Source organism: Microsporum canis, genomic scaffold (assembly GCF_000151145.1).
Source record: "Microsporum canis CBS 113480 supercont1.2 genomic scaffold, whole genome shotgun sequence".
In the NCBI taxonomy this organism is placed as follows: Eukaryota; Fungi; Ascomycota; class Eurotiomycetes; order Onygenales; family Arthrodermataceae; genus Microsporum; species Microsporum canis.
Window position 1 is genome coordinate 3,189,214 of NW_003299168.1, and position 23,426 is coordinate 3,212,639.

At 50.1% G+C, this 23,426-nt stretch overlaps 11 protein-coding genes across 11 annotated transcripts; 5 read left to right on the top strand and 6 right to left on the bottom strand.

Annotated features, from left to right (window-relative positions):
• Positions 1-129: 129 nt before the first annotated feature.
• On the bottom strand, positions 130-3,866 carry MCYG_02651 (conserved hypothetical protein; the record flags this gene model as incomplete). The annotated part of the gene is made up of 2 exons (XM_002849671.1): positions 130-757; positions 823-3,866. 2 exons carry the CDS (start codon positions 3,864-3,866, stop codon positions 130-132), a joined length of 3,672 nt encoding a protein of 1,223 aa, XP_002849717.1.
• A 530-nt stretch (positions 3,867-4,396) lies between these two features.
• Positions 4,397-6,449, bottom strand: MCYG_02652 (lysophospholipase; the record flags this gene model as incomplete). The annotated part of the gene is made up of 4 exons (XM_002849672.1): positions 4,397-4,431; positions 4,456-5,618; positions 5,684-6,341; positions 6,395-6,449. The coding sequence occupies 4 exons, from the start codon at positions 6,447-6,449 to the stop codon at positions 4,397-4,399; spliced, it is 1,911 nt and encodes a 636-aa protein (XP_002849718.1).
• Positions 6,450-7,564: 1,115 nt separating this feature from the next.
• Positions 7,565-9,222, bottom strand: MCYG_02653 (conserved hypothetical protein; the record flags this gene model as incomplete). Its single annotated transcript, XM_002849673.1, has 3 exons — positions 7,565-7,882; positions 7,961-8,986; positions 9,043-9,222. The coding sequence occupies 3 exons, from the start codon at positions 9,220-9,222 to the stop codon at positions 7,565-7,567; spliced, it is 1,524 nt and encodes a 507-aa protein (XP_002849719.1).
• Positions 9,223-9,559: 337 nt separating this feature from the next.
• Positions 9,560-9,929, bottom strand: MCYG_02654 (uncharacterized protein; the record flags this gene model as incomplete). The annotated part of the gene is made up of 2 exons (XM_002849674.1): positions 9,560-9,732; positions 9,776-9,929. 2 exons carry the CDS (start codon positions 9,927-9,929, stop codon positions 9,560-9,562), a joined length of 327 nt encoding a protein of 108 aa, XP_002849720.1.
• A 781-nt stretch (positions 9,930-10,710) lies between these two features.
• On the top strand, positions 10,711-11,760 carry MCYG_02655 (NADH-cytochrome b-5 reductase; the record flags this gene model as incomplete). Its single annotated transcript, XM_002849675.1, has 3 exons — positions 10,711-11,128; positions 11,199-11,597; positions 11,693-11,760. The coding sequence occupies 3 exons, from the start codon at positions 10,711-10,713 to the stop codon at positions 11,758-11,760; spliced, it is 885 nt and encodes a 294-aa protein (XP_002849721.1).
• Positions 11,761-12,967: 1,207 nt separating this feature from the next.
• MCYG_02656 (benzoate 4-monooxygenase cytochrome P450) lies at positions 12,968-14,381 on the top strand (the record flags this gene model as incomplete). The annotated part of the gene is made up of 8 exons (XM_002849676.1): positions 12,968-13,017; positions 13,193-13,389; positions 13,526-13,558; positions 13,617-13,719; positions 13,758-13,814; positions 13,923-14,063; positions 14,111-14,219; positions 14,286-14,381. 8 exons carry the CDS (start codon positions 12,968-12,970, stop codon positions 14,379-14,381), a joined length of 786 nt encoding a protein of 261 aa, XP_002849722.1.
• Positions 14,382-14,745: 364 nt separating this feature from the next.
• MCYG_02657 (uncharacterized protein) lies at positions 14,746-15,419 on the bottom strand (the record flags this gene model as incomplete). The annotated part of the gene is made up of 3 exons (XM_002849677.1): positions 14,746-14,920; positions 15,137-15,198; positions 15,345-15,419. The coding sequence occupies 3 exons, from the start codon at positions 15,417-15,419 to the stop codon at positions 14,746-14,748; spliced, it is 312 nt and encodes a 103-aa protein (XP_002849723.1).
• Positions 15,420-15,841: 422 nt separating this feature from the next.
• MCYG_02658 (oxidoreductase) lies at positions 15,842-16,933 on the top strand (the record flags this gene model as incomplete). Its single annotated transcript, XM_002849678.1, has 4 exons — positions 15,842-16,022; positions 16,102-16,130; positions 16,191-16,583; positions 16,622-16,933. The coding sequence occupies 4 exons, from the start codon at positions 15,842-15,844 to the stop codon at positions 16,931-16,933; spliced, it is 915 nt and encodes a 304-aa protein (XP_002849724.1).
• A 636-nt stretch (positions 16,934-17,569) lies between these two features.
• On the top strand, positions 17,570-18,134 carry MCYG_02659 (conserved hypothetical protein; the record flags this gene model as incomplete). The annotated part of the gene is made up of 2 exons (XM_002849679.1): positions 17,570-17,587; positions 17,655-18,134. The coding sequence occupies 2 exons, from the start codon at positions 17,570-17,572 to the stop codon at positions 18,132-18,134; spliced, it is 498 nt and encodes a 165-aa protein (XP_002849725.1).
• A 1,270-nt stretch (positions 18,135-19,404) lies between these two features.
• Positions 19,405-22,693, top strand: MCYG_02660 (argonaute; the record flags this gene model as incomplete). Its single annotated transcript, XM_002849680.1, has 4 exons — positions 19,405-19,604; positions 19,736-20,835; positions 20,913-21,154; positions 21,227-22,693. 4 exons carry the CDS (start codon positions 19,405-19,407, stop codon positions 22,691-22,693), a joined length of 3,009 nt encoding a protein of 1,002 aa, XP_002849726.1.
• A 477-nt stretch (positions 22,694-23,170) lies between these two features.
• On the bottom strand, positions 23,171-23,356 carry MCYG_02661 (conserved hypothetical protein; the record flags this gene model as incomplete). Its single annotated transcript, XM_002849681.1, has 1 exon — positions 23,171-23,356. The coding sequence occupies one exon, from the start codon at positions 23,354-23,356 to the stop codon at positions 23,171-23,173; it is 186 nt and encodes a 61-aa protein (XP_002849727.1).
• Between the last annotated feature and the right edge of the window lie 70 nt (positions 23,357-23,426).

Sequence of the window (23,426 nt, forward strand, 5' to 3'; positions counted from 1 at the left end):
CAAAAATAAACCATTTCTATACTCCAAAAGCAAACACACCCAGGCGCCATCCCATACATTATTAGTATGCGTATACACCAGAATCCCAACAAGCCCAAGAAATAGTATTACATTAATAAAACCAAGGAGCTACATATATCCCTTTCCAAGCGGGCTTCCAACCCGTGGTTTCCAGACCAGGCTCTTTCGTCTCGCTGCCTCGAGTCTTATTCTTAGCTTCTCACTCTTTTCCTCATCTATATTTCCGCTAATAGGGAAAAGGCCCTGCCTCAGTTGTTTTGGCGGGCACGTCTGTTGGATCAACTTCGCCCCCTCCGATAAATAATATGGAGTGGTTGGTGATGGCGGGGCTGTGCCATCAAAGTCGAAAGAGTAGCTATACTCTCCGACCGGCGTCTGGGGTTCCTCAGCTTCGAGAAAATTCGACGGCGTCTGGGGTCTTCTTGGAGTGTCAATATTTTCCGAATCATCAAAGCCACCATGTTCAAACGCAGTTGGGTCAATTGAGTCTCGTCTGGATGGATGAAGTCGAGGTATAGGTGACAGACGTCTGAGCTCTTGTAATGTTTCCATATTAGCACCCAAACGCCGGCTGTTGCTTGACGAAGTGGAAGAGTCGAGCTTAGCCAGTATTCCATGCTGGTTGCTCAGAGCCCTGGGCTCCATACTCTTCCTCCTCTTGTTCCCACCACGAGGAATCATGCTGATGTCAACAGCATAATTAGCTTCATCCACCCATCTGTTCTCTCTTTCACAGCTGTACAAAGTAACATTAGCAATATTGTCCTTGAATCTAGGCCAAAAAATGATAGGTGAACGTACTCTAGTACCCAGCCAACCCCAACACATTTCACAACGCCGTTTGCTTCTCTAACTTTCTGCAATGTGCGAACACCACCATCTTTGTGGATAACATGGGTAATTCCAACTTTTGGACTATCCTGTGGCTCGGCGCCGTCAACCGGTGATAAACTTGTCCTTGGGTTCCATTTCCATGACTTCACACATCGTGCGCCCATTTGAGATAGCAGCTCAATGAAAATTCCACTAGCATCAGCACCTTCGGCCGTGTGGACATCGACATAGACAACTGCTCCCTTTAAAACTTCACTCTCGCCTCCTTTCTCCTTTACCGGACTTCGATGCTTTACTGGACTGATCCGGCCAGACCACGTTCCTACTTTGGGCCGCTCAGGAAGCATGAAATTATCTTCAGGGGAAGCTGGCGTAATTGACTTGAGCGGTGTTCTGCTTTTGCTAGGGGACGGCAACGTTCGACTCTTAATCAGTATCGGGGTTGGGCTCGTTGTGTTAGAGCATAGAGATCGGGTTCTTTTCCGAGGGACTTTAATAGACTCATCGCTCTCACCCTTCAGTGGGACTTTCGACACTGTGTGTATGGTCCTTGGGTAATCAGGGTTCCGGCGAACAGGGGTGACAGACATGGAAATAGGTTTCGACTCCAGCGGCGAAGCTGTGGGAGACTCAACGTTTTCCTCAAAAAGTGCTGAATTGATAGTTATCGTCGGTGGTGAATTTTCGTCACCATAACTCTCAGAGCATTCAGAAAGCTGGTCAGTAAGGGCCGTATGCGAACTACGGGACCTCAGGGGAGAGTCGACAGTGCTTTCCTCATATGCTATAGAATCTGCAATATCTTCATCTTCTAAAGAGGTTGACGGGTCGGTATGAATACTGAGGTCCTCTATTGCAGGCACTTCGTCTTCAACAATGGACTTTATCGACTCTCTTGAAGATTGGAACTGGTGGATACGCGAAGAACGCCGCCTTTCAGGAACTTGGGTTGAGATCCTATCCGAGTCATAATGTACGTCCGGGGAGAAAAGCCCTCTTCGCTGGTATTTCCTGGGCCGCTGTTTTTCTGGACTACTTGCTGCCCATCGGTTTAACTTATCGGCTAATGGGGTATATCCAAGTTCAGCGGTAGACAGATCCTGGTTTTTAAATGCGATCTCGGGACTCTCAGAACGGAAATTTGAACGCCAAAGTGGCTGTTTGGTCGGACTCGCTTCAAATTCACCATCGGAGTCTTCATGAATCATTTCATCCCGATAGACAAAGTCCTGCGGATGGGGAGGCTCGAGTCTAGGTAGCGAGGCTGGGGGAGCATCGTTAATGCATGTGTCCATATCCACGCCATCATATCTGAGCACGGTTTCGCGTCTATTTGGGGTGGTGGTTTCTTCAGTGAAAGAATCACAGGTTGGGGATTGAAGCCTCAAAGAATACAGCTGTGATTCAGTGGTATCTATGTTTTCGTCGAGTACATTCTGGTCCGCTCCACATATAGTTGATACATCCATTTCTTCCATGAAGCCATCTGAAGTACCTTCACGATTGGAATGAGTATTGATACTTTTGTGAGCCTGCGGACTATAAATTTGAACTGGGCTTCTTTCCGAGGCAGGAGGTGGCGGAGGCATCTTCATAGGAGAAGGTGGTCGACGTGCAGGAGATTTGAGTGGAGAAGTTCTTGTCTTCGTTGGTGAAAGCGGTGCATCCAGTGATGGCTGAATAAAAGACATGCCTGGACCTTTCTTCGGCGACACTTTGAATGGAGAAACTTTCGGCTGTCCCACCATTTCTTGTCCAGGCCGGGGTTCATTACGGAAGATAGGAGCCTTTCGAGGAGACTCCTTAATGGCGGGCTGGAAAGGGGATGGAGGAGGCCGTTTTGCTGGGCTCGATCTTAACTCTGTACTTGCAAAGAGCGTATTTTCACTTTTGGAGGGCGTGGCGGTATCCCTGTCACTAGCTGCAGGGCCTTGGGAAACAGGTCTAGCAGCCTGTGTGAAATCAATTCTTCTGGCAGGCGATGCAAAAGATGATGGAACAGATGATGTCTTCGCCGGTGACTGCTGTGGAGACTTTGAATGACGCTTGGAGCTGAATACATCATCCTCGTCCTCTCCTGAGCTACCGGACGACCCTGACTTGGCGACCTGCGTTGCTTTCTTTGGTGACAATGGTTCTTTCTTTCGCTCTGGTCTATCTTCATTAACGTCTAATGGTTTTTGTCTGGTGGAAGTTCCCCTTCGAACCGGTTTGGCAGTCAGACCAGTCTCCGGCCTGCCTTTGCACTTGGAACTTTCCACTAATGGCTGATTTTCCTTGTCCGAGTGTTCTGTGATATCCAAGAACGTAACCTTTTTCTTGACAGCAGCTGGCTTCGCTTTAGCTGTCACGGGGGGCTCTGGTTTAGTAGACGATAGCGCTGAGAGCTTGGCTGCAGGTCTAGAGGGAGCTTTTGCTGTTTTCGATACGGCAGGGGCCTTTGCCTTTCGTGCTGCAGCTGTAGTTATCTTGACGGTTTTTTGCTTTGCAGGCTGTATATTCTCTGCAAGTTCGTCATCGTCATCGTCATCTAGGTCTTGTGGTTCCGATACGTCTGCAGCAACTGGCTGTGGCTTTTTTCTGGTAACTCGAGAAGCTCGCTTCTTTGGTTCGCTAGCCACGGATGAATTACATGAGGTAGAAGTAGCCATCCGTCTAGTCGATGACCTCGTGGCAGCGGTCGCTCTGATTGATACAATATTCATCTCGTCATCGCTCGAATTATCAGCATCGTCCAGGCTACAGGCCGCTGTCTTGGTGCTGGCTGTTCTCCGACCCCTCTTCTTTAGATCATCGGAAGCAGAAGCAGTCTTTGCCTTTGAAGGCACAGCACTCGTATCTGGCTTCGTTCGAGGTCTTCCTCTTTTGGCTGTGGTAGTCGTGGTGGTGGAGGCTGTAGCCGTTACTTTGGCCTCTTCCTTGGTCGTTGTACTTCGCACTCGAGCTCGAGTGACTCTTTTTGGAGGGGATTGTGGCGTGGCAGCCTCTGTTTCCATCGCTCGCCGTGCCATGTTCAATATTTATATGAATAGTATGTGGGACGTGTCAAGCTGGCTGAGTAGTGATCCGTGTTGATTGTATATAAAGGGGAGCAGTAGAACAGCGACTTATCGCATACCTCCCGCTGGTTACCTTTAAAAAACAGGTCAACTCCTTCACCAAGGGCTAGTGAGATCAAGAACGAAGCTTATGCGACCGGCTGTGACCTGGCATCATCTTATCGACTTGGTTGAAGTTGAACTTTTGGCTCCAGGTTTTTGTTATGGAGCTTCGTCTTTGTTGCCATGGAAACAGTGGACATCACGTGATGTACCTCGCTATATCTAAAAGGGGCAGATGTGTGCTTCAAGTATCTATAGATGCTGGCAGTTATATTCGAGTACTTGGTACTGATGGTATTAAAAAGTCATTTAATTCATAAAGTTAATATGCAAGTAAAAATAATATAACAGCTTGGGTAGTCTAGTAAACTGTACGGTAACTAGATATCCAATATTATCCGAGAAGAACAAAAACAAGGGAAAGCAAACCCCCTTTTTTTTTACAAAAAGGCCATAGCCAAAAGGGTGAATATAGCTGTTAATATAACGCTCAGCTTACCTGAAGCATGGAGGCCGGGAGCAGCGGCACTCTGTAGACTCACTTCCTTCAAGAAAAGCTTTGGCTCGTAGGTGTTTGGTTTTGTGCTGTTCAGCTTGCCATCCCAGCAATACGTCTGGAAGCACTTCTTGCAAAGATCGGGGACCAGGGTGTTGGTGCGCTCGAGGGACCTGCTGAGGATTGCACAGCCGACGCAGGTGGGCCAGTTAGCGTCCCGGGTGGCGTTCGCCATGGTAGCGACGTTGTAGCCGTTGAGGATGATGGCGTCTCGCTGGGTGTTGTTGTACTTCAGGTCGAAGGTGGAGACGTTAGAGTGGGTGACGTATGGGCTGTTGGGGATATAGACGATCAGAGGAGTCGGCGAGCTGGTGTTTGAGCTGTCGCAGCCGAAGAAAGTAGGCCGGTTGTTCAGTCCCAGGTTCACCATGGTGTTGTTGTCGGGGATGGCAGGGAAGGAGGTTCCGTTGGCAATGCCGGACGAGTTCAAGCTGCGCTGGTAGGTAGCGATTATGGCGTTCCCGTTGGGCCAGGCGAGTTCGGTGTCAGCGGAAGAGTCAATGGCGAAGATGACATCGACGTGTCGTGTGGGCTGGATAAGAGGGTGGAAGGGGATGTTCTGGTTATCCTCGCCGCCGTCAACGAGGGGGAGGGATTCCACATGGGCGAAGGGAGAGGTGTTGTTGGAGTACCCGTAGAAAGGGTTCGGTCTGTACTCCGCGATATCGTTGTTGGACTCATCGAGCGAGGTGAGGAAGTCACGGAAAGTGTCCTTGACGAATTTTGGCAGATCCTGGCTGTCGAGGTGCAGGATGAACTGGTTGAAGAGGGAGGAAGACGTGCCCATGACGTAACCGGCGTTGTCTAAGCCTCGAATACAGCTTTCGGTCTTTGGGAGGGATCCTGCATTGAACTTTGAGCCGATATACTCTGTCGGCACGAAGCCAAAGACGGTGGGATCCCAGGTGCCGAGTTCGAATGGGTTGAACTCGAAGATGGTAGCATTCCCACCGATCAGTTTCTCCCCCGGGTTCCTGCCGTCAGCGACGAGGATGGGGAAGGGCACGTTTGCACTTTGGAACAGGGTGTTCTGCGAGATGGAGGACCATGTGTAGCTTGGCCCGCCATCGGTAGCGTTGATGAGCTGGTACGACAGCGCTCGACCCCTAGCAATCTGATATTAGCGGCCCGTCAACGAGAAAGGGGGTTAGAGGTAAGAATATGATATTACCAGATATCGGTGATTGAAGTTGCGTATCCGGCTTCTTTCTTAGCAGAGATCTCCTTGATCATGTCTTTATAGTACTGGGCGGTATCGAGGACCTTGGAGCCACCGTTATCGGGGCCCTGGAGGATGGACCGACCAAACTGCCAGAGCGAGCTACCGCTGCTTCCCTTCTGCAGGTCGGCGATGGAGGAGTCGTTGTTGATGTACATGGAGCCCAGCAGCCAGCCGCCGCCGCTGAGGCCGGAGAGGTAGGTTGCCGACTGCAGCAGGCCACCGAGCTGTCCGGGAGCGGTGGAATTGTCTGTCCGGCCGTCAAACGCCTTGAGCGCACCGGCACCATTCATCAGGGCACGATAGCCGCCTCCGGAGACCGCAATGGCAATGTTTGGCAGCAGGGTTGTGTTGCCGGCGTGGGCCTCGAGGTATGACACAACGTCAAAGTTGCCAATCTTCACACGGGTAAAGAAGTCGATCATGGCGTCGGTGGTCTTCTTCCGCCGGTTCTGCAGCCAGTCCTGCTCCGGCTGCGACAGCTTCGCAGCCGATCGAACCGCTGGCCGGCTGGCGGGACAGTCGACTTTGGCTGGAGCATAGCCGTCTGGTGCGTTGGGCAAGGCCCTGGCCGCGACGTCTGGACTTGGTATACCGGCTCCCGCAGCCACTGCAGCCAACAGTTAACATGAGCAAACACTCAGAGTAAACGCTGGAACTCACCGGAAGCCAGGCTCGCCAGGACACAAGTTCCCACAGCTGCCGGGGTGAACCTCATCGTTGCAGGGCTATGCCTGTATCTGCCAAGGCGTACGTATGAAGTGTTTGGTTACTAGAGAACCAGTTAAATATCAAGAGTTTCGACGAGAGAGGACAGGAGAGAAACACAGCAGAGAGAGGGATAGACGTACCAGGCAAGGGAGGGCGATGTTTAAATGTGCATCCTTTTAAGTGTGCATCCGGAGGATCTTGTGGATTTGCTTTGCTCCGGAAGGACGGCCAGCTGAGAAAAGTCCGACTTCTGGGTCTTTGTCCGTCTGGCAGCCCGACTTTCGACCCAAACGGAGCCACCAGACGCGAATCCGCTGGGTGAGCACATCGTAATAGCGTCTAAACTCAGCCTGGGTGGGCTCTTCAGCTGGACGATGTTCTTCTGTCGCTCGTTTATGCACCAAAAGGTTTAATCGCATTAAGATGATGTTTTGACCACGTCGTGATCGCCGTCAGCCTCACATCTACATCACATCTCAGCATATACAGCAGCAGCAGCAGCAGCATCATCAACATCAACATCAACATCAACATCAACATCAACATCAAACGGAGTACTACGTACAAAGTGGCAGCTTGATCCTGGCTGATCTCAGCTGATACGAAGTGATGGCCAGACCTCCTTCCGGCCCTAACGAGCAATGCAAGTGGCTGAGCGAGCGACCGCCGGCGCTAGAGAAGCTTTGAGTTCTCGTCTTCAGCCCTGCGACCAAGACGAGCTAACAGACGGCGAAGTTCTGTGATACGCTCGAGTTTCTGAACATTAAATCTTACTATAGCATGTACGTACATCTCGTAAGGTCGACGGTACATCCGAGCAGCACCTCAGCCGAGCCACGGTACATCACAAAGGGTGAAACGTTTTTGCCTACCTTGATGGCTCCCTCAGTCTTGACCCACCGCTACAGTTACTGCATAGTGGAAGGCCTGTTACTGACGAGCATCCATTGACATTGGCGAGTAAAACGTAGATGTAAGTTATGATATTAAAAATAGCAAACGTTGCCTCCGTATTATCCTTAATTCCCCTTTATATTAATGATCCCCCTATTCTTGGGATCGTACGTTGATATATATAGCGGCGAAAAGAGTGGTGTTGACCTCGGTCTCGACGGCGGCTACTCAGGGTCTGATCATCTGCTGGACCCTGGGATAGACCTGGACCATCTCCTGGTACAGCTCCGGGTGCTCGTAGTACATGACTTGCGGGCTCCAGCCGGCGGCCACAAAGATGGTCTCGATCCCGCTGGACAACGGTGTCGTGAAGACGTTCGCGATCTGGAAGCCGATGAGGAACGAGAAGGCGACGACGAACGGCGTGTACTGCCCTTCGCTGTTGTACGGCGGCTCGGTGAAGAGCAGATACAGGTACGCGAGAAGGGCGCACGCATACGCGATGAAGAGGCCACCGAACGAGAGGACGGGCCCGATCAGGCAGTCCTGGAGAATGTCGTCAGTCAAACATAGGAGAGAATATAGACTGGAGAATATAGACTGGAGAACATAGACTGGACTTACATTTATGAGGGCGTCAAAGCCACGGTCCTTGATCATTTTCCACGTGTCCCTGGCCGCGGGAACGTACGCCTTGCCGTACAGGGCGATGTGGCAGAAGGCATAGCGGTTGAAGAACTCGGCCAGCCATTCCAGGAGGCCGATGAGACACCCCAGGATGCAAAAGATGGCGTAGCCAACGGCGCCTCCGATGCCCCCGTCCTGCATCGACTGGCTCCTGGCGATCGAGCACAGGTGCCTCAGGAACTGGATGATCGCGACAACCAGGCTCCCGAAGCAGATGGAGCCGAAGCTGTAGGTCAGCGCCCTCCTGCTCGCCCCCCGCGTTGCGCCCCGGGGCAGACGGTGCGGGGAGAAGTACCAGGAGCCGTACACGCCGGCGATGGTGGTGTGGATGGTGTTTTTGAGCCACTCGGAGATCCAGTACATGGCAAAAGTGACAAAGACGATCAGCCCGATCACCTTGCCGCTGCCACAGCCCAGGTTGCTGTCGCAGGACGGGTTGTTGCTGGCCGGCTGGAACTTATCGTGGATGGCGACCAGGGTGATCGAGTAGTAGGCCCCGAACGCGGCCGCGACCAAACCGCCAACGAGACTGACCATGTAGACATGGCCGTACCGCTTGCTGACGTCCACGGCGGTCCTGAGCATCAGGGCCGAGAACGGAATCCGGCTGATCCAGGTCCAGAAGCAAAAGGCGAGGAAGAGGCCAAAGATGAGGAAGACGATGCCCGCGCTCCAATAGTGTCGCCACAGGTAGAAGATGGCCGTCCCGATGGCCCAGCAGATGTTGAGGATGCCCGTCACCCAGATAAACTGCTTGGGGAAGAGGCGCGCGAGCCAGACGTAGGCGTACCCGAGGACGACGGCGACGACGAGCACGAAGACGAAGAGGATGATCGTGCTCGTGTTGAGCGTAAAGGTGTTCGAGCCGTCGTAGATGCCGCCGCCCTGGATGCTCCGCGTCGACGCATAGCCCTGGAGCGCGATGCCCGACACCACGACGAAGCCGGCGCAGAAGAGGAGGAACTGTGAGCATCGTCAGCTTATCGTCTACTTCTTCGTTTGATGAGTTTAGGGCGCACCAGAATTCCCGCCCACACATCGTTCCACTTTGGCTTCTCGATCTTGAACGTCTGCTCGAACGTCGGCTTCTCGTCGAGTCCGCCATACGCAGGTTGCTGCTGCTGCTGCTGCTGCTGGTAGTTGACGTCCCCTGGCTGCTGGCCCTGGCCAGGGTTGTAGTAGCTGTCGGCCTCGTGCATGGGGGACAATTTCAATCAGTTACGACCGGACTGGACGAAGGACAAGAACTGTAGAGGACGAAGCCAGCCATCATGCTGAAACTCGATGGGAAAAAAAGAAGCCCCCGCGAGTTTGCCACCCGAGCCCACTTTGTGCCAGGTAAGAAGAAGCTCTTTCGCACGGCGTCACAGGCCGGCGGCTTCTACCACCGCCAGTCAAGCCAGATATCCTGTTGGAAGATGCGGTTTGGTCGGTGCTATCGTGGACATCGAGATGGCCCCCTTGGATCTCCGCCCAGGTCGGCTTCAGCAGTTCAAATCGTTGATACTTGATCAACACGGTAAAAAGTGTTCTATTTCACCCTGATTTGCTTCTCCGTTGGTTTACTACTCCACATCCCCTTCTATCAGATAGACTGGCTGTCCTTTCCATCCGCCCGGTAATTCCATGGGCGTTTCTGCTCCGTAAATCCACCACGTAGCCATCTTCGCCGTAAGCCTGCATTGCCTTTCCGAGTTGAACCTCATCTTCTAGCGGGGGATAAGCCTGGAGAAGCAACAGAGATCATCGAACCGCCAGTGCTGATAATGCCCATCTTGTCGGCCGTTTCCCTAGCCTGTAAAGGGACGAAGGAGTGACAGCCCTCGATATTCATAACCCTCGAATCTAGGGATTTTGCTTGAACTAGGAGGCCAAGAGGATCGAAAGGTAGAATTTGCATCGACATTGACCGGGGCTTGCCTGTGGACGTGTAAGGGGAAGTTGTCAGCGCTGCAGCCTCAGGATCGGTGACAATGTGTTTGCTTACCGTCTTGAAGATGTAGCTATCGAGCCCCTACATAGACACAGCTTTCCATCCGACAGAAAGTGGCGTTATATCTTCGTCAAGGACCGATGCTCGACCTGTGTTGATGCATTCAGCGAGGATCCGGATAAAGTGGCTCGCAACACACATCTATATACCTACTCCATACACAAACATGCCTTCTCACGACTTACCCAATGGTAGGGCCTGCAAAGCCTTACATACTGACAGATATCCAGAAGTAACTGGATGGTGGGCCGGCATGGGTCGAGCGAATATACACAGTATACGCTGGATTATCGTACGACCATGGCAGTATCTCTTATCAACAATCCGCTCAGGGATAGTACAGTGAACGGCCCAGGCAATATCTGCCGTGCGTAGCTTGCATAGACCTGGAAGCGTAGCAAGATGGGCTATCCTTTATCGTCGCTATTATCATTAGTGGGCCCGGACTCCGAGTGTCTTCCTTACCGACACCTAATAAGCAACGGCCCGGAGCTCGTTCGAACAGCTTCTACTCTACTCCGTGCTTCTATCCTTATAGATACCCAGTAATCCAGTCACCGTTATGGCCAATTGTCATTTCGTTAAAACGTCAACAACCTAAGCGTCATTCGTTTTCCTCTCTCTCTTCCTTTATTTCCCTTTCTCTTTTTATTGCAGAAGCCGAATAGGCCATGAAGCAGTCAGACATACGCTCATGACCTTTCGAGGTTGGCCAGTTGGCAGGGTCCTCGCTGGCCTCACAGCTGCTGGCTTCACCACCTTAATCATCACCCGGAACCTCCAGACCTCATCCCGCATGTCCCTCAATGCTAGCCAGCAGCCAGCAGCCAGCACAGCATTCTGGAGGGCCGGGCCTAGCCTCCTCCGTCTGCGGCTGCATAGCTCCGAGCAGGTTTCGCCGACCACTAAGCGTCTGAGGTTTGAGCTTCCCACGCCAGACACCATCAGTGGCCCGGGCCTTTGCTGCGAGTCCGTATTGCTTGAAGTGTCGTACCACCTACCAAAGCTTGTCCGCTACATGTCTAACACGATCGCGGATTCATGCAGCTGCCGTCCTGGCCGCCGCATGGCCAAAGGGCAACCTCTTCCCCATCTTAAGGCTGTATACCCCGGTGAGCCGGCTGGGTAAGATTTGTCTTTAGGAATTTATACTTGCTCACAGGGTGGACTGACGTGGTATAGACGAGCCCGGGTATCTGGATCTCACAGTCAAGCAGTATTCAGGCGGCAAAATGAGCACACACCTGCACAGCCTCTCCCCAGGCGATACAATACTCTTTGCCGCCGTAATCCCTACCTATCGTTGGACGCCAAATAAGCACGAAAACATAACTCTCATCGCTGGTTGTGCCGGCATCACCCCATTGTACCAGCTTGCCCAGGGTATCCTCAACAACCCAGATGACACCAAGACCAAGATCAATCTCATCTACGGTGTTAACGAAGATTCCGAGATCCTTTTCCGGGACCAGTTCGACCAATGGCGGCACCAGTTCCCGGACCGCTTTAAGCCACCTTTGTCGTTGGCAACCCAGAGCCCGGGTCCCCTCATAAAAAAGGCCGGATCGATGCTGACCTGCTGTCAAAGCATATGGCGCCGCTGCCCAGGACAAGGGGAAAATCCATGGCGACGAAGGTCTTCGTGTGCGGACCCCCCGCCATGGAGGCTGCTCTAGTGGGTAACAGACGTGGTGGCATCCTACAACAGATTGGATTTACCAAGTGTCAGGTCTTCCAGTTCTGATTCCAGCTCTGAGGAAGCTGGAGGCTTAGTGTGCGTAGGACTTCAATTGTCTGAGTTCAGTTGCCATCCAAATTGGTTGAGAGATAGGTGATTTCTTCCGCGGAGATAGAGTAATAGATATATTCGTTATCATCTTGTCACCACTTCTTGACTTCTAAAAAGTAATTGTTCGCCAACGGGAGTTAAACTTTTGATAGGGGGTAAGAGCCGCAGCCTTTCCGATAGACTCTTTCGCGGAGGATAAAGCTTTCTTCGAAATCCGATAACATGTCCAAAGAACAGGGGTGCCGCGCTTTCGGCCAGTCCGGCCACCCCATAATATGTCATCATTAACTGTTTAGGTCACAGGTCTAAAGTGCCTTTCACACACGTGGAGAGAGTCAAATGTGTCGTACTTCCCAACCTTACATCCGTCGGGACTCTGCAAAATGTAATGGCTGGTATCATTTCGTCTTTGCTGACAGGGCCACCCACTGGTAACGACGTATGACGTGACTTTGTCAGTCCATCCTCACGGTGAACAGTGGTCTGGCTGTGTCAAAAAACGCGTCCATTCCCGTGTCAGAAGAGCCGTCCTCACGTCCTCATCTGGGCAATTGATGGGCCTGGCGGGGATAGTCCCAGGGCGAATTTGGCAAAAGCCGCATCAGCCCTGACTACGGGACTTGCTATTCTGGGTAAACTCCTCGATTTACCTAATTTTAAAGAGTTCATGAAGTTGGTTCTGAATCAAGTTAGAGTTTTAACCTAAACCATCACAGGCTGGTTAACTAACAAGCTACTTGGTGAGTTTACTATATTTAAGCTTAATTTAGTAAATTTAATTTCGATATGTTTAGACTTAGATATAATAAATTCTCTAGAATTTATCTTAATTCTTAGTAGTATATCCTCATGTCTAGTCTTGCCGATTAATCCCTGCTCAATTCACCCTAATATCTAACAGTATTATCATTCTGTTGGGGCTCAAATAATAACTATAACCCCGGTGAACTGTTGCAAGGCCTGGCTCGGGATTTACTTATTTGGGATGCTGGCTCATAGAACAATATTAATATAAGTACTCTGTACTCTGTAGAGCAGACAAACTCCCCACAAATTAAATAAATGCCATTGATATTCAACTTAACAAGCTGTGCCATCTTCTGTGCTTTTCGCTGCTGCTGTCTTTCCCTCATCTATTCTCTACCACCCAACCCAACACAATATGGAGAATTACCATCCAATGGGTGGTCTTTTTCACCAAACAATCGACCGGTAGCATCGTAAATATGGTGAGGCGCTGCAGAATCGTTTAGAGTACTCCGTATGCATAACTGACTTGATAGCCTGTGTTTCGAGCCTCGCCGAACGAGCTGTCCTTCGCGAGTGTCTCATCTTGGAAAAGCATCCATGGACAGCGTCCGGCTGGCTAACCACCATTGATCAAAAGCAAGTTCTATGGAATTTATGGGGCCGGTTCCGGCTCACTGTGCATCGGGAGCGAACGCAACCCTCAACGACACAGTCGTGTGAAGAAGCCGTTATCAGCGGCGTTCTCCGCCCGCGCGTTAGCCGACCAAGAAACCATAGTCAGCCAATGCGTTGACAGATTTATGGTGCAAATAGAGGATGTTGAGACGAAGACAAGTAGGTTAAATATGACCAAGTGGTACGAGACGGTAGCTTTTGATGTCTTGGGATAACTAGGTCGGCGGTCCTATAATTCCATCTATTAGCTGGTTACATCTATTATGTTGTTCGACTGACAGCTATGACGCGACAGCATTCGGCGAATCCTTTCACTCTATCGAAGATGGTATGCCCTGTCTATACACAGGAGAATACGGAGGATGATCTTTCTAATAAGTCGACAGGGAATCTTCATTTCTGGTCGTCACTTGTGGAAGATTATCTCTATTTCATCACGTTGGCAGGCAATCTTCGCCATTTCCCGCTCGTTTTGCTAGCCAAGGGGATGCTCCCGTTTTCTGATAGGGTTGAAGAGAAGCATATAGGGTACACAAGGGAAAAGTAGACAGGTACGTGACACCAATGGTCGGCCGTTTGCTGGAGTTATTAACCCATTCGGAAGCCCGTAGTTATTGCTGCGCGATCCATCCGGAAAGATTTTATGAGCAATCTCATTGGCAAGGTTGAGGCTGGAGAGATGGGCATGAAAGTATTGACTGCCCATGCATCTACATTGGTGTAAGGAGGGCTGCGTTGACATCCCATACAGCATTGCAGGTGGAGAGACGGTGGCTAAAGAGTAAACGGGCATATCGCAAGTTTCAGGACGAGATCCGGGACCAACTTCGAACGTATGGCGAAACCACCTCGGCGGCCTCGCACAGTGTCTTACCTTCAGGCCGTTATTAACGAGGCGCTGCGAATCTACCCTCCGGGTCCACAAGGTTCTTCCTCGAGTATCCCCTGGAGTTCCTATCGATGGCCATTGGGTCCCTGCCAGGGTAAGTGTTTCGACCCTACAAGATCACAAAGAAAAGGACTGTTCTAGTTTATTTACTCACATTTCCAACCAGACCGAAGTCTATACCAGCACATGGAGCGTCACTCACGAGGAGGCCGATTTCCATTGCCCAGAAATTTTCAAGCCGGTCTTAAAACTACTACCATAGTACAAAAACAGGAGTAATATACTCTATCAGATTAGTGGCACCAAGGTGGACATCCAGCACGGTAAATAGGAATTCGACGAATTAGGCACTTACTATGTAGGCTCTTCAAGATATGCTTACTCTTCTGCCTTTAACTACTATGTACATAAGGTCGTGTTCATTTGATCATCCTTTGGTCATGATAATGCTTGATCGAGAAACCCTTGTGTAGTGATAGCATGTCTCTATCCGGAGATTTGGCTTAAGACCTAACTATCCATTCACTAGTCATAATCATATGATTACTGAAATTTGGTAGCATGATTGGTTGGGTATGCAAATGTTTGACAGCCGGCTGTAACGGTCCTCGTATAGGATGCTTAGACTACATAGTAGGAGGTGGTCGGGTCAAAGCTGCCGAAGAGGCAACGCCATCCTGGCCAACGGTTTGGGTACACACCTCCAGTTCAGCTTGACGGACACTCTTTGTCTTCTGCCTTTCCTTGCTAGAGAAGATAGATAGTCCAGTATCCGACACTACTCTGTAACTACATATCCCCCTTGGGCCCTGGTTTTTACATAGTACGGATCAGCAAGCCCGACGGTTGAAAGTAGCTATTATTAATAATTCTCCCATCCAGACGTCTGTGGAGCCGCAAGAATCTGCCAGGTCGTCTGATGCACTTCTTTTTTGATATTCCTTCTCCTTTTTTCTTCTCCCGTGGGCGCCCTTTTTGCCTCCCACGATCCAGGCCGTCGGGGCCAAGTCCACCAACCGGCACCCCGGATTGCCCCTTTCGGCCATCCGCTCGCGCTTCCCCACACCGTCTCCACCGACCTTAAATCCAAGCTTAATTAGTTATCAAGAGCTCTAGATGGAATTGCCCGGCTTTTGATTAATTTTTTTCTTCCTTTACTAGTACTGTGTAGTCGCTAGATACGTATCTTTCTTTCAACCTGTCATGTTCCTTGCAGTGTGTACACCTGGCCAGGCCTCTCGTCACCAGACCTTCTCCTTGTTTCGTGCCTTCGGCCCGTTGACCGCTGGGCGAGAGCCATCTCACTAGTTAAGTCACTCGTTTAGCTCCATCAGATATTGCAGAGGCGTTGTTAGCTGGCGACTGCCCTGATTCCGGCCGGTAGCCGTGTTCGGAGGGCACGATACCGCTCTAGGGACTCCGCATCTCAAGGGAGAAACAGAATGCCAGTCGCAGGTCACGCCTGTGAAGCCTACATGGCTCCCTTTTTTCTTGTACGATGGCGAAGGAAGTCTGGGCCAAACCCCGCCTCGTTAAACTCGACAGAGGTTGCATAAATAGGTCACAAGCATCCTCTCCCATTTCACCTCTCGGAAAGGACGGTGCTCATTCATTCCCCGTGTGCATGCGCAAATTTTGATATAAAAGGCTCCTCTCTGTGGTTACTTCCTGGCCCCTTTCTGTTGCACCAAATCTTTTTAGACAGGTATGCAACTCAGCAACATGGCCGATTCAAAAGAAATACTTGCTGCGTCAGCACCAGCTGCAAAGCCACCTGTTCTCCTGGGAACCAAGGAGCGCTTGCCTGAGTTTCAGCTCGCTGATAAAGTTGTGCTCGTCTCTGGGGCGGCGAGAGGCCTTGGGTTGACACAGGCTGAGGCATTACTGGAAGCTGGAGCTATAGGTATATACCATCATTTGACCGTTTTACTTCTATAGATCAATCTACTAACGTTGATCCCTTTTTCTTTCAAAAAAAAAAGTGTATGCACTTGACCGCCTTGAAGAACCAGTAAGCCTTCCAACTGCTTCTCAAATTATAATTATAGCTCCTAGCTAACCCTTTGTCCAGGCTGAAGACTTCCATCGTGTCCAAACACGCGCTACCAAAGAGCTCAACACCGAGTTCCACTACCGGCGCATCGATGTCCGCGATACTGAGGGTCTCGAGAAGATCGTGCAGGAAATAGCCGACAAGCATGGCCATATCGACGGTTTGGTTGCTGCAGCTGGCATCCAGCAGGAAACCCCCGCTCTCGCATACACAGCCAAGGATGCAAACACCATGTTCGAAGTCAACATCACCGGTGTCTTCATGACGGCCCAAGCAGTCGCAAAGCAGATGATTCGCTTCGGAACTCGCGGAAGTATTGTCATGATTGCCAGTATGAGTGGGACAATCGCCAATAGAGTACGATTTTTCAGCATCCCCCCTTTCCCCCCACCCCCACACCTCCGCCTTTATGTGCATGCAAAGTTATACTAACAAGTTTGCAACCACAGGGACTTATCTGTCCAGCCTACAATGCCAGCAAGGCCGGTGTGATACAGCTTGCTCGCAACCTTGCATCCGAATGGGGCCAATACGGCATCCGCGTCAACACCATCTCTCCAGGCTACATCGTCACCGCCATGGTCGAGCAGTTATTCGTGGAGTACCCCGAACGCAAGACCCAGTGGCCAACCGAGAACATGTTGGGCCGCCTTAGTGAGCCATCCGAGTACAGAGGCGCAGCAGTCTTCTTAATCAGCGATGCCAGCAGCTTCATGACAGGAAGCGACCTGAGGATTGACGGTGGGCATGCAGCGTGGTAAACCCTTCCTTCAGCTTTTCTTTCTATTATTCCCCGCTGTTCCCCTCTCATTTTAGCGATTTATCTCTGTTTTGTTTCTTCCTTGCTCGCATGCTCGACAGGGTTGTTTCCGTCTTTTTCTTTTATAAACATACATAATAGATAGTTAATTGGCTGGTTGGGTGGCGAGAGCATATGTATCTAGCATGGCGATCACGGCCTCCAACATTCTAGGCCCCGATTCCGGCATTAGAATTGAGCCTGATCAAATAATCCCTTGTGATGAAAGGCCAGAAGGTTGCTAGTAATATAACTACTTGATGAACATCCTGCATTCTTGATGGCGAACACACCTATGTATTGTATGTGCAGTGAATTCAACTGGAGGATACTAGAATGCGAGTGAAGGCAGGATAGTAACAGTAGAACACTTCCTGTAGTTGACATTATACTATGTATTACCCCGTAGTTACATAGTTAACTCGATAGTCGGCGGTTAATTCACCGATGCCTACCAGCTCCACCTCTTAATACTTGCGCCGTATATGTAATAAAACAGCTACCAAACAACTTCTGGCAAAATAAACATATCACACATCAAGCTTTCCGTTCGTCCCTATTTATCAAATGCACTTTGGACTGCTTAAACGGTATCGTGATGGCAGAACAGGTAACGGTATGACGATGCCCTTCAACCTTTTCTTATCCCATAGTTCTGGTCCTAATTCCAATTCTGATTTCAGCTTGCAGCTGGCGCTGCCAGCAAGAATGATAACGACCCGCCGACGGGCCTGTACTTCTTCTACGGAACGCTGATGGATGCAACGCTTCTGGTCGAGCTGCTTAGTCTGGACAAACGCCCGGACCTGCGCCCCGCATATATAAAAGGCTACAAGTTCAAGCTCTGGGGCCCGTATCCGGCACTACTGGACGACAAGCATGACGATACGGCTGTTATTGAAGGGGCGGTGTTTAACGTCGAGACCGTCGAGCATGCACGCGAGCTGGCCCGGTACGAGACGAAAAACTATACGACTGGGAGCACGACAGCGTACTACAGTGATGGGCGGCAGCCGGCCACTGACCAGGCCACCATCTACGTGTTTGCAGGTAATAGGGCCGATCTGACGGAGGGAGAGTTCAACTTGGAGAGGTGGATGAGATTCCAGGGCAGGGGAGGCGTGCTGGATGAGTTGGCTGCCAAGAAGGTTGATTCTGCTTGATTTTTGTGACCTGATGTACTCGTCACAGGCAAAGTCTTCATAGATAGATTACAGTGCTGCATACAGCTGCAGCAGAGCTACGCCTTAAAATACGTAACGAGACTATCTCGATGTTTTTCCACCAACGCTCAAGGATGGAGTCTCTACCCAGAATAAAGGAGCCATGTCCGGACTGTAGCTTGCGACCAGCTCGTTGTCAGTCTGATACAGAACAGTTTACATCCCCTCTTTGAAGGCTGGCTCACGATAGTTTACCAAGATGACACAATGCAGGTTCGCTGTTGTTGTCGGCCACAGACAGCTCTGTCTTACCTCTGCCCAAGCCCCCCTCTTTGTTGAAGATGTGAAGATGATGTCGCCTGCTAAGACATCCATGGTAATATTCCGGATCCCTTTTAATGGCCTTCTTCCGCTTCCGCTTCTCTTCTGTTTCCGTAGCACGGCCAGAGAGCCTCTTTGGTGTGACCCGCGGCTAAATACACACTGGGTACTCTAAAGCAGTTAAAACTGGGGTAGCTAACTCCATGTATAGCTAAACAATTAGATAATGAGCCTCTTTCAAGGTTAATCGGCTTCCAAGGTTCGCTGCACTCTACCTTGAGCCAGAGCTGACCCCGTAGCTTCTCCTCTATAAAAAATAAATAAAACATGTAACACTCTGTAACCATCCAACATGAACGAAATAAAGCAGAAAAAAAGAAAAAGAGAAGAGAAAAAGAAAAAAACATCGTCATGCTTACCTAAGGATCTTCCCACCGCCCAACGCGGGCAGAAAAAAAACAACATAAGTGGGAAACTTCCATCTTCCTCTTCTTCTTCTTCTTCTTGTTGGAAAGTAGAAAACTTCCCACATATACAGACTTACAGAGAGAAACCAAGAGAAAGAGAAAGAGAGAGAGAAAAAGCCTCCTCAGAGTTCAAAGAGGAGAGTGCAGACAATATAGTTATCCAAGCAGGGTGAAACCTGCCCTTCTTTCTCTCTGCCGTCTGCTGTTTCAGCATAAAAACACGCCTCTTCTGCTCTTCTCCCCTTCTTCTCTCTGATTGATCCCCAGCTATCCCTACAGTTTTTCCTTGCCATCTATTTATCTCGTCCAGTTTTAACCTAGCCCTCATCCCAGAGCTCTATGAGTGGCCGTTGACTGCTATATCAAAACACTGCAGTGATAGCCATTGATTAACCGGCTCTGATCGGTCATTTCTGGACTTTTTATAGTCCGTATTATTTAACTGGATCTTTTTCTTGAGCCAGGCATCTGATTTTAACACCATGGCTGATCGTGGTTACCGTGGTGGTCGTGGTCGTGGTGGCGGAGATCGTGGTGACCGCGGAGGTGGAAGAGGCCGTGGCGGCGGTGGACGCGGTGGAGGAGACTCCTACGATGGTGGCCGTGGACGTGGGTTTTCAGGGGGAAGAGGAGGCCGTGGTGGAGGAGGTCGTGGCCGCGGAGGCCCGCCATCCATCTATGGGTAATTTTCTCCTTTTTTTTTTTTTTGGGATATTTCCCTCTTCTCTTTCGACTTCCCCTGCGGATTGGCCACAATAACCGCAAGTCATTGGCATATTTTTTTTGGGGCTAATCCGTTTATCTGGTATATAGTGAAGGCCGTCCAGTTCCACCGCCAGACCCTGATGTCCAGAAGGCCGAGGATGAGTACATCAAAGAACGCAGAGGCTTGAACCTTGACAGTCTCAAGATCTCTCAGGCCTTCCCATTGAGGCCCGCCTATGGTACCCGTGGTACTCCTGTGGTACTGTGGGCAAACTATTTCCCCCTGGTTGCCAAAAAGGACATCACTTTGTTCCGTTACAAGGTTGAGGTCGGTGTCGAAGGCAGAGCTGCACCTGGCTACAAGAAGCTGAAACGCATCTTTGAATTGCTCCTTGAGGAACATTTTCCCGACTTCAGGGGTAAAATTGCCACGGATTTCAAAGCTACCTTGGTATCTACCGTGTCCTTGGACCTTGCGTCCGAGTCGCTTGAGGTGGTCTACCGAGATGACTTGGATGAAGTTGCCCAGCCCAATGCGTTCACCTACAAGCTTCGGATCATTGAGATTCCCCCGCTGAGTTTGGACCAGCTCACAAATTTCCTCGCATCTTCCGGAGCCGATGCATTCGGTCAAAGTAAGGATGAATACCTTCAGGCCCTGAACATCATCATTGGCCACTTTCCGAAAGCAGCTCGTAACACCTTTAATGTCGGCATCAACAAACACTTCAAGACCAAAACCCAGGACATTTGTGATCTCCAAGGGGGACTCAACGCCTTGCGAGGGTATTTCGTCAGCGTTCGATCCGCGACATCCCGTCTCCTAGTCAATGTTCAAGTCAAGCATACCACCTGCTTCTACGACGGGCCATTAGTTAACCTAATGACAAGCACAAATAACTTGTTCGGGCTGAAGCAAATGAGCGGTTTGCTGAAGGGTGTTAAAATCACCGTCACCCATCTTCCGCCAAAGATCAAGAATGGCGTGAAGTGCTATCGAACAAAGTCTATTCTTGGGCTTGCCACCCCTAGAGATGGCAAAACTTGCGAACACCCCCCCAAAGTCGACAACACTGGGGCCGGGCCTGATAACGTTCACTTCTATATTGATGACACTCCTAAAGATGGCACAGACACCGCCAAGGGGAAGGGGAAGGCATCAAAGCCTATGGTGGGCTATATCTCTGTTTTTGAATACTTCAAGCAGCGTACGTACTTTTTTCTTTCGTCTTTAATTTTCTTGCTCTTTCACTATTGACCGACTCTAATCATTATTTATCACTAGGCTATGGTATCCAAATGGATAAGCGTTCTCCTGTTATAAATGTCGGGACAGCTACCAACCCAAGCTACCTTCCTGCTGAGGTTTGCATAGTTGAGCCTGGCCAGGCGATCAAGTCAAAACTTAGTCCTGCTCAAACCCAGAGGATGATTTCATTTGCTGTTAGACGGCCGAAGGAGAATGCCGAGACCATTGTTACCGGCGGAGCGGAGATTATCGGAGCAACTAGTCAACCCCAAGCTATGGTGAGCTACCCTTTATTTTTGAAAATTCTAAGTATACCGTACTTACATGGTAAAACTAACCATTCATTTTAGGCCCGGATGCAGTTTTCCATCATCCCCAAGCTTATTACAGTTCCAGGCCGTGTTTTATCTAACCCTTCTGTTCGTTATAAGGGTCAGGGAGTAGCTTCTATTCGCTCTGGCAGCTGGAACCTTAACAATCTAGTGTTTAGGACTCCAGGGGCTCCTTTGAACGAATGGGCGTATGTAGTACTCCAAGACCGGTCTAACGCCAGCGACCCATGGCCTGCAGTCCAAGCATTCATGTCTACTGCGAAGGCACAGGGTTTAACGTTGGCAGCTCCGTTGAGAGCGCTCAATGACCATAGGGGCCTTCCTTATGACTTGGATTTTAGAGGCAGAATGCCCCTCGAAAACCAAGTTGACGGACTGTTCCAAAGAATCGTTTCGAGCAACTCCGTGAGGAATGTCAAACTGCTCCTAATGATTTTGCCAAACGATAACCCAACCGTGTACAAGCGAATTAAGCTTAATGGTGAAGTTATGCACGGCATCCAAACCATCTGTGTCATTAGGTCGAAGTTCGACAAACAGTATAACGTCCAATATCATGCCAATGTTGCCATGAAGTTCAATTTGAAACTTGGAGGTATCAACCATGTTGTGGATGATACAAAACTAGGCATCATTGCGGCTGGGAAAACTATGGTGGTTGGAATTGATGTCACACACCCTGCGCCGGGTTCATCTGTCACAGCGCCTAGTGTGGCTGGTATGGTTGCCAGCGTTGATAAATACTTAGGCCAATGGCCAGCAGTCCTGAGGTTGCAACATGAAGCCAAACAAGAGATGGTGGATGATCTCACTGACATGCTCAAGAGCCGTCTTCGTCTTTGGTATTCTAAGAACAAGGCATACCCTGAAAACATCATCATCTACCGTGATGGAGTGTCGGAGGGACAGTATGGCAAGGTTCTTGAGGAAGAGTATCCACGCTTGGTCCAGGCTTGCAAAGACCTATACAGCGGCTCACCAGTGCCAAAGCTTCCTAGGATGACCATCATCATTGTAGGGAAACGGCACAACACTCGATTCTATCCTACCAAAGCTGAAGATTCTGAAAAAGATAACGCTCGCTGCGGTACTGTCGTCGATCGTGGTGTCACCGAAACTCGTAACTGGGACTTTTTCCTGCAAGCTCATACTGCGCTTCAAGGAACTGCTCGCCCTGCCCATTACTATGTGGTTGTGGACGAGATTTTCTGTCGTCGTCAGAATCCTGCATACCCTACTGTCGCTGACGAGCTTGAGGACCTTACGCACAACATGTGCTACCTCTTTGCTCGTGCTACCAAGGCGGTCAGCATCTGTCCCCCAGCATACTATGCCGATCTCGTATGCGAGAGAGCAAGAGCTTATCTCAACCATTGCTATGATGATAACGCTAGTCAAACTTCTGGAACCTCAGGCGCTTCACTTCCCACCGCCAAACAACTCCAGCCCCATGCCAGACTTGCCGATACCATGTTCTATATGTAACATGTTGTCCATAGCTGGCATGTGGGAGGAATTCTGTTTGGCCACCTCTCCCCTTCATATCCCACCGCCCTTACTATTATTCGGGTTATTCTTGTTCTCTCCGTTTAATTAACAGCCTTTCCACACCTCTTCTTTATCCTTAGTCTATTCATGTTCCCCTCCTTTAAACCGATAGCACTACCCTAACCCATGCTACAGCCAATTACCCCCCCCCCCCCCGAAGAGTGATAAGGGAGGCAAAGGCCGTTGATGGTATTTGGACCCACCAGGACACGACTTGAATAATTGGGCAAGCGACGAGTTGCCCCAGTTGGATGATATTGATTACATTGTTATTAGCTCGTCTGTCTATGCCTTATCTTTTACATATAAAACAAATGAGAGTCCATGGTTTATGGTTCATGTATATGCTTTTTCGTAAATTGTTTATATCGTACATTGCCATCGTGTCTGCTCCTCTGACCAGAAATTTGGGAATCATCGAACATCTGCGACCACTCCCTTTGGGCCTAACGCCCCCAAAACCCCCTTCTTCAAGCCAAACTGCTTCTCAATCATATCTTCACTAACGCCTTGCTCATCCCTCATCGAAATAATCTGCTTCAAGCTAACAACATCAACAAATCGACGACCTTCATGGTTTCTTCTTCCCAACGACTCCATATCAGCCTCTGCCTCAGCGGATATCCGCGTTCGGGACAACAACGTCAGTAGTGACGGATTAGTTACAGAA